General features: G+C 45.0%; 1 protein-coding gene across 2 annotated transcripts in view; it reads left to right on the top strand.

Annotated features, from left to right (window-relative positions):
* The window catches only part of PIKFYVE (phosphoinositide kinase, FYVE-type zinc finger containing), a 610,036-nt gene that overhangs the window by 441,722 nt on the left and 154,704 nt on the right, over nt 1-13,610 (top strand). For both annotated transcript variants that reach the window (XM_069733753.1, XM_069733755.1), the window contains one exon: nt 4,447-4,611. In XM_069733753.1, coding sequence (XP_069589854.1) covers nt 4,447-4,611 — 165 coding nt within the window. The remainder of the gene's footprint in view (nt 1-4,446; nt 4,612-13,610) is intronic.

Genomic DNA, 13,610 nt, shown 5'->3' with positions numbered 1-13,610 from the left:
CTAAAGGGTCTTGGTACTACCCTAACAGGGGCAAGTACAGCGCCATGTCTAGGTGTACCACAGACTAGGCAATCATTTCTCCAATCTGGATTTTGTTGTCCACAGTGTGAACATACCCATCCTCCTACCCCACCAAGATTGGGATACAAGGCTGGAAATTGTTTTCCTCCTTCTGCTCCTCCAGATGGTACAAATGATTGGGCTTTTGGATCTAGGTAAGGTGGTGGGATTATGTCACAACTTTTTCCCTTCCCCATAATCCATTTGGAAGTGTCTGGATCATACTTCCAATTCTCCTCTTTAGCTGTTTTTGAGACCTCTATCATACAGTGTATGATTTCTTCCCACCCATTGTCTTTGATAATTCCACCTCGTTCTTTACTCAGTTTTTCCCATTCTGTACTGAACATAAGTGCTTCTGAAATTCCCAATTTTTCTCTTACCCTTCTAATCTGACTTCTGACTGTCTTCCCACATCTTTCCTGTATGATATCTGCTGCTTCCACTTGTCCTAAGACGGTTTTTGTCTGTTTATTTCCCATTTTTCTTTTTTATTTTTTTTCAATATTAGCTATTTCTACCCCAGGTGACGTTTGGACAATCACTTATCCTAGGTGATGTCTCGTTGCCTTCTCTCCTAGGGAGCTAAAATATTGAAGGGCTGATCTGCTCCATTCTTTCTAATGTGCAGAATGTACTTAAGTGCTATTATGCACGCAAACAGACCCAGCAACACCATACAGATCACAAAACTTTCTGTGTCAGTTAGCATACTTGTCCCAGGCTCATGGACCCGCGTCCTGGGCTCATTCTATCAAACCTTATCCAGAAATGAAGGAGGTTAAGCACTTAAATGAGAGTCAAGCATGGGCGGAGGTCTCCCCGAAAGGACGCAACCACATGACCCAGTTAGGCTGACTTCCGTGTATAAGGCTTATACCCCAACTATTTCGGCTTATTTTTCTACACACTTTTGCTCTTCTTTCACAACATACCACAACCTTCACACTGTTCACACACTGCCAGGGACAGGACTCATAAATCTATACAATATAGTAACCCGAGTTTTATAGGTATCTACTCACTACTAGACTAACCCAGCGTGACACGGCTCATAGAGATCTTTCGGATAATACAAGGCAGATAAAAGAGAACTAATAATGTCTCTTACCTGGCCAGGTTTTTCAGTTCATTTGCCGTCCATTATCCCAGATCTCCATTGTCCGTATCTGCAGGTGAATCTCGAGCAAATACTCTCATCTCGGGTCCCTGTTCGGTGCGCCAAAGAAATGTTAAGTCCTTCTCAGTCCCTGGCTTACTAGAGGTAGGGATCCTGAGTAAATGACACGCAAACAAGGTATTGTGTGATCATATACAGGGGAAGCCCAGGAGCACATCTCTCTCTCTCTGGGCTTTGCCCTTCCTTTATATAGAAAAGAATTATTCTTTTACAGACATGCGCACAAGCGCTCATATTTCACTATCTCTTACATAAACAATCTATACCAGTCTTTATCAGTAGAAAGTTACATCATCTGGAAGGTGAATGAAAGGCTGCTATTGAAAGAAAGAATGCACACATGATTACTTCCATAAAAGGAAATGTCAAGTCAGCAGAAATGTATCTTGTTGTAAGCGAGATTTCTCAGGAAGAAGACAAGATGGATTCCTTTAGTTCAGTCTGATCTCCACACACCATAACCTCAAAATCTGAAGTATAGAAATGTGAATATGGGCCAACCTACACAATTAGCTAGGTGTCAGAGAGGTGCTGACATACTCGTATACTTGGGGTCCCTCACATAATAATAATCTTTATTTAATAATCTTTATTTTTATATGGCGCTAACATATTCCGCAGCGCTTTACAGGTTACACACATTATCATCGCTGTCCCCGATGGGGCTCACAATCTAAATTCCCTATCAGTATGTCTTTGGAATGTAGGAGGAAACCGGAGATCCCGGAGGAAACCCACACAAACACGGAGAGAACATACAAACTCTTTGCAGATGTTGTCCTTGGTGGGGTTTGAACCCAGGACTCCAGTGCTGCAAGGCTGCTGTGCTAACCACTGCACCACCGTGCTGCCCTTCACATGGGAACAGTGGAACACCTCTGCATTATACATACTTCTGTTCATATCCTGCAGCTTTCATTTTATGATAAATACAAAAAAGCTTATTACACAGTAGGGATCGTTGATTTCTGTCCATCTGCTTCTCAGGGATACCAGGATAAGCCTAGGGACAGAGGAGCCGGGGCGCCACCTCTCTTACTTTTCAGGGTGCCCACCCCTGCAGGTGCCTAGTAGGTTATTATTTTGTGAAGAGCGCATCTTTCTGACACCTAGCTAATTTTGTAGGTTTGCCCATATTCACCTTACATTTCTATACTTTACATTTTGAGGTTAATGTGTTTAAACACTTTTGGGAGACCCCCTTTAGCAGACTTGCAGAGCAGCAGCGAGACATTTTTATTGTTTTTTTTCTTGGACCGCGTCCCATGCCCTCCTGTGGCCTAGGCCCTAGTTCTTCCCTTGTCTCTGCCCCTTCTGGAGCTGTGTTGAAGAAAAACTCCAAATTGGACCCTGTATAGGAAAATAGTTGAAAATACAGGTATAATGGTTAGATACTGTTCACACAGCTTCTTATAAAAATTGTCCTAAACCTGTAGCATTGTAAGCATTCTCCTTACAATCATCATTCCTGGGGGTGAAAGGAGTGTTTGGTATATTTCTGTATGAGATTATGGGGACAGTTCATCAAGCAGAAAACTGGGATAGAAAAATCGCAAATTTTGGTGCAACCCCTAGTTACACAAAGATTTAGAAACTTTTGAAGTTTTTATTCCCATTCCACCTTCTTTTTTGAATAGTGGGTAGACCTTAGGGGAAGGGCAGTGCTTATCACTGCATGACAAATTCACTGATTTACAGCACAAAATGATTTTTGCACATCTTAATCCACCAGACCCTGCATCAACACAGACTTATAAATCACCAGTCTGGATGAATCCCCGATTTGTAAAGTGAATTCAGTATTAATGAAGGTATGACCTTAGGAGTTTGAGGCTCTTTATCATACCCAGAAAGTGTTTGTCCTCCAGAGTTCAGTTTCCATGGTTCCTGGCCTCCTCTTTGCAGACCATCCTTAGAAGGTTCTCCTCTTCCATCATCTCTCATGTGGTTTGCTTTATATGCCTAGAGCTATTTATGTGATTGATGTAACTGTATGGAAGAGTATTCTCCACACCGAGCGTAACTTCATAGACGTTATGATGTAGATAAGAACAGAAAATGCGGCAGCACTCACCCATCTGTGGTCCAATTCTTTATTCAAAACATGAAAAAATACAGCCTTGCGGTCCGAGGGAGTGCAGATGGACGGGAGGTGAGCAGGTAATTAATAGACGTTATACCCGCTACCTCTGCTCTTAAAACTGGACTTTATATTTTTTTGCAATGAATGAATGTCTTTTTTGCACTAACATTACCACTTTGTAGATGTGAGGCCTCTGTGCAGTACATAGTTCTCAATCTGACTGATTCCCATGCTTATTCTGGAAGAATTGGTGTCTGCTGCCTTTTATTTTGTGGTTGTCTTCCTGAAGAAGCATCTCTTGCTTTGAAATGCAACTAATGAAACCATTTGTTCAATAAATCTTTGAAAATAGATGTCTTCTGTAGATGGCAGTGCGGGAGTTATCCACAATTTGTCCTTCTCTTCATTCCCATCGGTTTGACTGCCACTGGATACGCAGCACCTGTTGATTAAAATCTTTTATATCATGGATGATTTAGCACAATCTGATACAAATCTTTCATTTGTCTGCTGGATAAGACCCTACTTGTGCTATTTTCCCCCTAGTGTTTTTTTACTTTTGTTATTTTGTATTAAACTCAAACCTGGTGACTGGAAGCAATAAAACTATTTTTTGTAAGCCCTCTAAAGTACCATATACATAATGTCAATTAGTGCTGAAATAAAGGGGTATTCCAATGTTATAAAACGGTCTATTGCTTGGTTATGATATCACTTTGATCGGTGGCGGTCCTGACCCCTGGGCTGCTTTACAGGTAAACCCTGCAGATGTGATGTATCAGTGCTGCAGTCCCCGATTTCTCAGGATATCTGCAGGACCCAGAGGTCAGGTCCCCTGATCATACACTTGTTATTCTAGCAAGATGCCATCACTTTGTGATATGCGAATACCCCTTTACACATGCTAGGTAAGCGTGAATATGTCCCACTTGCTGTGCTGAGATCAGTGTGCTGGGAATGGAAGAGGTGGACATGTCCTTCTGGCCCCTCAATGTGACCTGCTTCTAGGTTTATAATAGAGATGTTCCCTTTTACATTCAATGTGAGTATTCAGGGATTCAGTGGTTGATTTTGTCAATTATGTTATACTATGTTTATCTTATGCAATTCCTTTCTCTTTCAGCTAAAAAGGCTTCAGGGGTCTTATCATTTTTTCGTGGAACTGGTGGTAAAAGTCCAGATCTATCGGCACAGAGAAAGGAAACCTTAAGAGGTGCTGACAGTGCCTACTATCAAGTGGGGCAAATGGGCAGAGATGGAGGAGAAAATCAAGGAGCTGAAAATCAAGGTACTGCTAAAATGTTAAAGGGACTCTGTCAGCACAGAATGACTGGTCATGCCAAGTACAGGCGCTCGGTGCTTCTTGGCGGCTAGTCATTTACATACACCTTCCTAACTTCTAGATTTCCATCTTTCTCACCATCTATTTCAGCCCTTCTCTGACTCTATACAGACAGAGCTGTCAATCAAATAAGGGGGTGCTGGAGATAGAGGGAAGCTAAACAGGATGGAAGGTGTACATACATGATTGGCCTAGCCATGAAGTACGGAGCCGCAGGACTTGGTTTGAATAGTCTTTCTGTGTTGACAGACTCCCTTTAATTAGAAATGTGTGTGTATATATATATATATATATATATATATATATATTACTAGATGGTGGCCCGATTCTAACGCATCAGGTATTCTAGAATATGCATGTCCACATAGTATATTGCACAGCCACGTAGTATATTGCCCAGCGAAGTAGTATATTGCCCAGTCACGTAGTATATTGCCCAGCCACGTAGTATATTGCCCAGCGAAGTAGTATATTGCCCAGTCACGTAGTATATTGCCCAGTCACGTAGTATATTGCCCAGTCACGTAGTATATTGCCCAGTCACGTAGTATATTGCCCAGCCACGTAGTATATTGCCCAGCCACGTAGTATATTGCACAGCCCACGTAGTATATTCCCCATCCACGTAGTATATTGTCCATTCACGTAGTATATTGCACAGTGCTGTAGTATATTGCTCAGCCATGTAGTATATTGCACAGCGACGTAGTATATTGCCCAGTCACGTAGTATATTGCCCAGTGACGTAGTATATTGCCCAGTCACGTAGTATACAGCACAGAACCACGTAGTATATTTCCCAGTGAAGTAGTATACAGCACAGAGCCACATAGTATATTGCACAGCGACGTAGTATATTGCCCAGTCACGTAGTCAATTGCCCAGCTACGTAGTATATTGCCCAGCCAGGTTTGTCACAGGTTAAAAAATAAAAAAAAACATATACTCACCTTTCTGAGGGAGCTCTTGTAGTCCACAGCAGCTTCCGGTCCCAGGGTTGGTATGAGCGCAGGACCTGTGATGACGTCGCGGTCACATGACTGTGACGTCATGGCAGGTCCTTCTCGCGCAGGGCCTGTGATGACGTCGAGGTCACATGACCGCGACGTCATGGCAGGTCCTTCTCGCGCAGGGCCTGTGATGACGTCGCGGTCACATGACCGTGACGTCATGGCAGGTCCTTCTGCCACCAGAACCTGCAACGGAAGATGGCGTCCGGCGCGAGCTGCTACTGAGGGTGAGTATAGCAGGTTTTTTTTATTTTTTATTATTTCTAACATTACATCTTTTACTATTGATGCCGCATAGGCAGCGTCAGTAGTAAAAGTTGGGGACACACAGGGTTAATAGCGGCGGTAACGGAGTACTTTACCCGCGGCATAACGCGGTCCGTTACCGCCGGCATTAACCCTGTGTTAACGGTGACCAGAAGGGAGTATGCGAGCGACAGGCACTGACTGCAGGAAGTAAGGAGCGACCATTTTTTTCCGGACTGTGGCCGTCACTGATTGGTCGCGGCAGCCATGACAGGCAGCTGTCGAGACCAATCAGCGAATGAATAACAATGACCGAAAAAAGGACAGAAAAATGGAAGTAACTCGTAGACAATTATATAGTAGATATATGTGATTGTTTTAACAATGTATCTAAAATAAAGCAAAAATCATGCTAACTGATAAAAGGAAAAACAATGAAAAAAACGGAGCAAAGTGTTGTGAATTCTGTGGCAGAGCTCCCTCCTGTGGTCACAAGTGGTACTTCGGCTGATTCTCTCTGGGAGCTTCCGTTTGTGGAGGAAAGTGGTTCTGCGGCTTCTGAGTTTCCTCCCTCAGGTGATCTGGTGAGGTCGTTAGGTGCTTCTCTACTTAACTCCACCTAATGCTTTGATCCATGCTTCCTGTCAATGTTCCAGTGTTGGACTTGTTTTTTCCTGGATCATTCCTGTGGCCTGCTGCTCTGCATAGCTAAGTTCTTCTTTGCTATTTGTTTGCTATTTTTTCTGTCCAGCTTGTCTAATTGTTTTGCTGGAAGCTCTGGGACGCAAAGGGTGTACCTCCGTGCCGTTAGTTCGGTACGGAGGGTCTTTTTGCCCCCTTTGTGTGGTTTTCTTTAGGGTTTTGTGTAGACCGCAAAGTTATCTTTCCTATCCTCGCTCTGTTAAGAAAGTCGGGCCTCACTTTGCTGAATCTATTTCATCCCTACGTTTGTCTTTTCATCTTAACTCACAGTCATTATATGTGGGGGGCTGCCTTTTCCTTTGGGGTATTAATCTGAGGCAAGGTAGGCTTATTTTCTATCTTCAGGCTAGTTAGTTTCTCAGGCTGTGCCGAGTTGCATAGGCAGAGTTAGGCGCAATCCACGGCTGCCTCTAGTGTTGTTTGGAGAGGATTAGGGATTGCGGTCTGCAGAGTTCCCACGTCTCAGAGCTCGTGCTATTATTTTGGGTTATTGTCAGATCACTGTATGTGCTCTGACCGCTATGTCCATTGTGATACTGAATTGCCTATCACAACAGTACAGGAAGCCAAAAGTGCTAATGATTCTCTATAGAGGGAAAAAAGAAGTTCTGAGAACATTTTTTTTTCTTTGCACTGTGTTTTGCCTTTTTTTTCCTCTAGACATTTGGGTGGTTCAGGACACAGGTGTAGCAATGGACATTAAAGGTCTGTCTTCATGTGTGGATCAGCTCACGGCAAGAGTTCAAAATATTCAAGATTTTGTGGTTCAGAATTCTTTGTTAGAACCGAGAATTCCTATTCCAGATTTGTTTTTTGGAGATAGAACTAAATTTCTGAGTTTCAAAAATAATTGTAAACTATTTCTGGCTTTGAAACCTCGCTCCTCTGGTGACCCAGTTCAACAGGTTAGGATCGTCATTTCTTTTTTGCGTGGCGACCCTCAGGACTGGGCATTTTCTCTTGCGTCAGGAGATCCTGCATTAAGTAATATCGATGCGTTTTTCCTGGCGCTTGGATTGCTGTACGATGAGCCTAATTCAGTGGATCAGGCAGAAAAAAATTTGCTGGCTCTTTGTCAGGCTCAGCATGAGATAGAGGTATATTGTCAGAAATTTAGAAAGTGGTCCGTTCTCACTCAATGGAATGAATCTGCGCTGGCAGCTATATTCAGAAAGGGTCTCTCTGAAGCCCTTAAGGATGTCATGGTGGGATTTCCTATGCCTGCTGGTCTGAATGAGTCTATGTCTTTGGCCATTCAGATCGGTCGACGCTTGCGTGAGCGTAAATCTGTGCACCATTTGGCGGTATTACCTGAGATTAAACCTAAGTCTATGCAGTGCGATAGGACTATGACCAGAGTTGAACGGCAAGAACACAGACGTCTGAATGGGCTGTGTTTCTACTGTGGTGATTCCACTCATGCTGTCTCTGATTGTCCTAAGCGCACTAAGCGGTTCGCTAGGTCTGCCACCATTGGTACAGTACAGTCAAAATTTCTTCTGTCCGTTACCTTGATCTGCTCTTTGTCATCGTATTCTGTCATGGCGTTTGTGGATTCAGGCGCTGCCCTGAATTTGATGGACTTGGAATATGCTAAGCGTTGTGGGTTTTTCTTGGAGTCCTTGCAGTTTCCTATTCCATTGAGAGGAATTGATGCTACGCCTTTGGCCAAGAATAAGCCTCAATACTGGACCCAGCTGACCATGTGCATGGCTCCTGCACATCAGGAGGTTATTCGCTTTCTGGGGTTGCATAATCTGCATGATGTGGTTGTGTTGGGGTTGCCATGGCTACAAGCCCATAATCCAGTATTAGATTGGAAATCCATGTCGGTGTCCAGCTGGGGTTGTCAGGGGGTACATGGTGATGTTCCATTTCTGTCAATTTCGTCATCCACCCCTTCTGAGGTTCCAGAGTTCTTGTCTGATTACCGGGATGTATTTGATGAGCCCAAGTCCGATGCCCTACCTCCGCATAGGGATTGTGCTATCAATTTGATTCCTGGTAGTAAATTCCCAAAAGGTCGACTGTTTAATTTATCCGTGCCTGAGCACACCGCTATGTGCAGTTATGTGAAGGAATCCCTGGAGAAGGGGCATATTCGCCCGTCATCGTCGCCATTAGGAGCAGGGTTCTTTTTTGTAGCCAAGAAGGATGGTTCGCTGAGACCTTGTATAGATTACCGCCTTCTTAATAAGATCACTGTTAAATTTCAGTACCCCTTGCCATTGTTATCTGATTTGTTTGCTCGGATTAAGGGGGCTAGTTGGTTCACCAAGATAGATCTTCGTGGTGCGTATAATCTGGTGCGAATCAGGCGAGGCGATGAATGGAAAACTGCATTTAATACGCCTGAGGGTCATTTTGAGTATCTAGTGATGCCATTCGGACTTGCCAATGCTCCATCAGTGTTTCAGTCCTTTATGCATGACATCTTCCGAAAGTACCTGGATAAATTCCTGATTGTGTACTTGGATGACATTTTGATCTTCTCGGATGATTGGGAGTCTCATGTGAAGCAGGTCAGAATGGTTTTTCAGGTCCTGCGTGCTAATTCTTTGTTTGTGAAGGGATCAAAGTGTCTCTTTGGTGTGCAGAAGGTTTCATTTTTGGGGTTCATCTTTTCCCCTTCTACTATCGAGATGGATCCGGTTAAGGTCCAAGCCATCCATGATTGGACTCAGCCGACATCTCTGAAATGTCTGCAAAAGTTCCTGGGCTTTGCTAATTTTTATCGTCGCTTCATCTGCAATTTTTCTAGTATTGCTAAACCATTGACCGATTTGACCAAGAAGGGTGCTGATTTGGTCAATTGGTCTTCTGCTGCTGTGGAAGCTTTTCAAGAGTTGAAGCGTCGTTTTTCTTCTGCCCCTGTGTTGTGTCAACCAGATGTTTCTCTTCCGTTCCAGGTCGAGGTTGATGCTTCTGAGATTGGAGCAGGGGCTGTTTTGTCGCAGAGAGGTTCTGATTGCTCAGTGATGAAACCATGCGCTTTTTTTTCCAGGAAGTTTTCGCCTGCTGAGCGAAATTATGATGTGGGCAACCGAGAGTTGCTGGCCATGAAGTGGGCATTCGAGGAGTGGCGTCATTGGCTTGAAGGAGCTAAGCATCGCGTGGTGGTATTGACTGATCATAAGAACTTGACTTATCTCGAGTCTGCTAAGCATTTGAATCCTAGACAGGCTCGTTGGTCGCTGTTTTTTGCCCGTTTTGACTTTGTGATTTCGTACCTTCCGGGCTCTAAAAATGTGAAGGCGGATGCTCTGTCAAGGAGTTTTGTGCCCGACTCTCCGGGTTTATCTGAGCCGGCGGGTATCCTCAAGGAAGGAGTAATTGTGTCTGCCATCTCCCCTGATTTGCGGAGGGTGCTGCAAAAATTTCAGGCTAATAAACCTGATCGTTGTCCAGCGGAGAAACTGTTTGTCCCTGATAGGTGGACGAATAAAGTTATCTCTGAGGTTCATTGTTCGGTGTTGGCTGGTCATCCTGGAATCTTTGGTACCAGAGAGTTAGTGGCTAGATCCTTTTGGTGGCCATCTCTGTCGCGAGATGTGCATACTTTTGTGCAGTCCTGTGGGATTTGTGCTCGGGCTAAGCCCTGCTGTTCTCGTGCCAGTGGGTTGCTTTTGCCCTTGCCGGTCCCGAAGAGGCCTTGGACACATATCTCTATGGATTTTATTTCAGATCTTCCCGTTTCTCAAAAGATGTCAGTCATTTGGGTGGTCTGTGATCGCTTTTCTAAGATGGTCCATCTGGTACCCTTGTCTAAATTGCCTTCCTCCTCTGATTTGATGCCATTGTTCTTCCAGCATGTGGTTCGTTTGCATGGCATTCCAGAGAATATCGTTTCTGACAGAGGTTCCCAGTTTGTTTCGAGGTCTTGGCGAGCCTTTTGTGGTAGGATGGGCATTGACTTGTCTTTTTCCTCGGCTTTCCATCCTCAGACTAATGGCCAGACCGAACGAACCAATCAGACCTTGGAAACCTATCTGAGATGCTTTGTTTCTGCCGATCAGGATGACTGGGTGTCCTTTTTGCCTTTGGCTGAGTTCGCCCTTAATAATCGGGCCAGCTCGGCTACCTTGGTTTCGCCATTTTTCTGCAATTCTGGGTTCCATCCTCGTTTCTCTTCAGGACAGGTTGAGTCTTCGGACTGTCCTGGTGTGGATACTGTGGTGGACAGGTTGCAGCAGATTTGGACTCATGTAGTGTACAATTTGACCTTGTCCCAGGAGAAGGCTCAACGTTTCGCTAATCGCAGACGCCGTGTGGGTCCCCGACTTCGTGTTGGGGATCTGGTTTGGTTATCTTCTCGTCATATTCCTATGAAGGTTTCCTCTCCTAAGTTTAAACCTCGTTTCATTGGTCCGTATAGGATTTCTGAGGTTCTTAATCCTGTGTCTTTTCGTCTGACCCTCCCAGATTCTTTTTCCATACATAACGTATTCCATAGGTCATTGTTGCGGAGATACGTGGCTCCTATGGTTCCATCTGTTGACCCTCCTGCCCCGGTTTTGGTGGAGGGGGAATTGGAGTATTTTGTGGAGAAGATTTTGGATTCTCGTGTTTCAAGACGGAAACTCCAGTATCTGGTTAAATGGAAGGGTTTTGCTCAGGAAGATAATTCCTGGGTTTTTGCCTCTGATGTCCATGCTCCCGATCTTGTTCGTGCCTTTCATGTGGCTCATCCTGGTCAGCCTGGGGGCTCTGGTGAGGGTTCGGTGACCCCTCCTCAAGGGGGGGGGGGGGTACTGTTGTGAATTCTGTGGCAGAGCTCCCTCCTGTGGTCACAAGTGGTACTTCGGCTGATTCTCTCTGGGAGCTTCCGTTTGTGGAGGAAAGTGGTACTGCGGGTTCTGAGTTTCCTCCCTCAGGTGATCTGGTGAGGTCGTTAGGTGCTTCTCTACTTAACTCTACCTAATGCTTTGATCCATGCTTCCTGTCAATGTTCCAGTGTTGGACTTGTTTTTTCCTGGATCATTCCTGTGGCCTGCTGCTCTGCATAGCTAAGTTCTTCTTTGCTATTTGTTTGCTATTTTTTCTGTCCAGCTTGTCTAATTGTTTTGCTGGAAGCTCTGGGACGCAAAGGGTGTACCTCCGTGCCGTTAGTTCGGTACGGAGGGTCTTTTTGCCCCCTTTGCGTGGTTTTCTTTAGGGTTTTGTGTAGACCGCAAAGTTATCTTTCCTATCCTCGCTCTGTTAAGAAAGTCGGGCCTCACTTTGCTGAATCTATTTCATCCCTACGTTTGTCTTTTCATCTTAACTCAGTCATTATATGTGGGGGGCTGCCTTTTCCTTTGGGGTATTTCTCTGAGGCAAGGTAGGCTTATTTTCTATCTTCAGGCTAGTTAGTTTCTCAGGCTGTGCCGAGTTGCATAGGCAGAGTTAGGCGCAATCCACGGCTGCCTCTAGTGTTGTTTGGAGAGGATTAGGGATTGCGGTCTGCAGAGTTCCCACGTCTCAGAGCTCGTTCTATTATTTTGGGTTATTGTCAGATCACTGTATGTGCTCTGACCGCTATGTCCATTGTGATACTGAATTGCCTATCACAACAGCAAAGCATCCAATCAATGATGTATAAAAAGGTATAAGTTTATTACATAAACATAACTTATACACTGCTCAAAAAAATAAAGAGAACACTAAAATCCCACATCCTAGATATCACTGAAATATTCCAGTTGTAAATCTTTATTCGTTACATAGTGGAATGTGTTAAGAACAATAAAACCCAAAAATTATCAACGTAAATCACAACTAATATCACACGGAGTTGGAATGATGCTCAAAATCAAAGTGGAAAATGAAGTTACAGGCTGATCCAACTTCAGTGGAAATGCCTCAAGACAAGGAAATGATGCTCAGTATGTGTGGCCTCCACGTGCCTGTATTATCTTCCTACAATGCCAGAGCATGCTCCTGATGAGGCGGCGGATGGTCTCCTGTGGGATCTCCTTTCAGACCTTGACTAAAGCATCCGCCAACTCCTGGACAGTGTGTGGTGCAACGTGACGTTGGTGGAATGGTGTGAGACATGATGTCCCAGATGTGTTCAATCGGATTCAGGTCTGGGGAATGGGCGGGCCAGTCTATAGCTTCAATGCCTTCATCTTGCAGGAACTGCTGACACACTCCAGCCACATGAGGTCTGGCATTGTTCTGCATTAGGAGGAACCCAGGGCCAACCGCACTAGCATATGGTCTCACAAGGGGTCTGAGGATCTCACCTTGGTACCTAATGGCAGTCAGGTTTCCTCTGGCGAGCACATGGAGGGCTGTTCAGCCCTCCAAAGAAATGCCACCCCACACCATTACTGACCCACTGCTAAACCAGTCGTGCTGAAGGATGTTTCAGGCAGCAGATTGCTCTCCATGGTGTCTCAAGACTCTGTCACGTCTGTCACATGTGCTCAGTGTGAACCTGATTTCATCTGTGAAGAGCACAGGTCACCAGTGGCGAATTTGCTAATCCTGGTGTTCTGTGGCAAATGTCAAGCCTCCTGCACGGTGTTGGGCTGTTAGCAAAACCCCCATCTGTGGACGTTCGACACTCAGACCATCCTCATGGAGTCGGGTTCTAACCATTTGTGCAGACACATGCACATTTGTGGCCTGCTGGAGGTCATTTTGCAGGGATCTGGCAGTGCTCCTCCTGTTCTTCCCTGCACAAAGGCTGAGGTAGCTGTCCTGCTGCTGGGTTGCTGCCCTCCTACGGCCCCCTCCACATCTACTGGTGTACTGGCCTGTCTCCTGGTAGCTCCTCCAGCCTCTGGACACTTCACTGACAGACACAGCAAACCTTTTTGCCACAGTTCGCATTGATGTGCCATCCTGGATGAGCTGCACTATCTGAGCCACTTGTGTGGGTTGTAGAGTCCGTCTCATGCTACCACGAGTGTGAAAGCACAACCAACATTTAAAAGTGACCAAAACATCAGCCAGAAAGCATTTGTACTGAGATGTGGTCTGTTGTGTCCATCTGCAGAA

This window comes from Ranitomeya imitator, chromosome 7 (genome assembly GCF_032444005.1).
Source record: "Ranitomeya imitator isolate aRanImi1 chromosome 7, aRanImi1.pri, whole genome shotgun sequence".
Classification (NCBI taxonomy): domain Eukaryota; kingdom Metazoa; phylum Chordata; class Amphibia; order Anura; family Dendrobatidae; genus Ranitomeya; species Ranitomeya imitator.
This window is presented reverse-complemented; position numbering and strand designations above follow the sequence as displayed.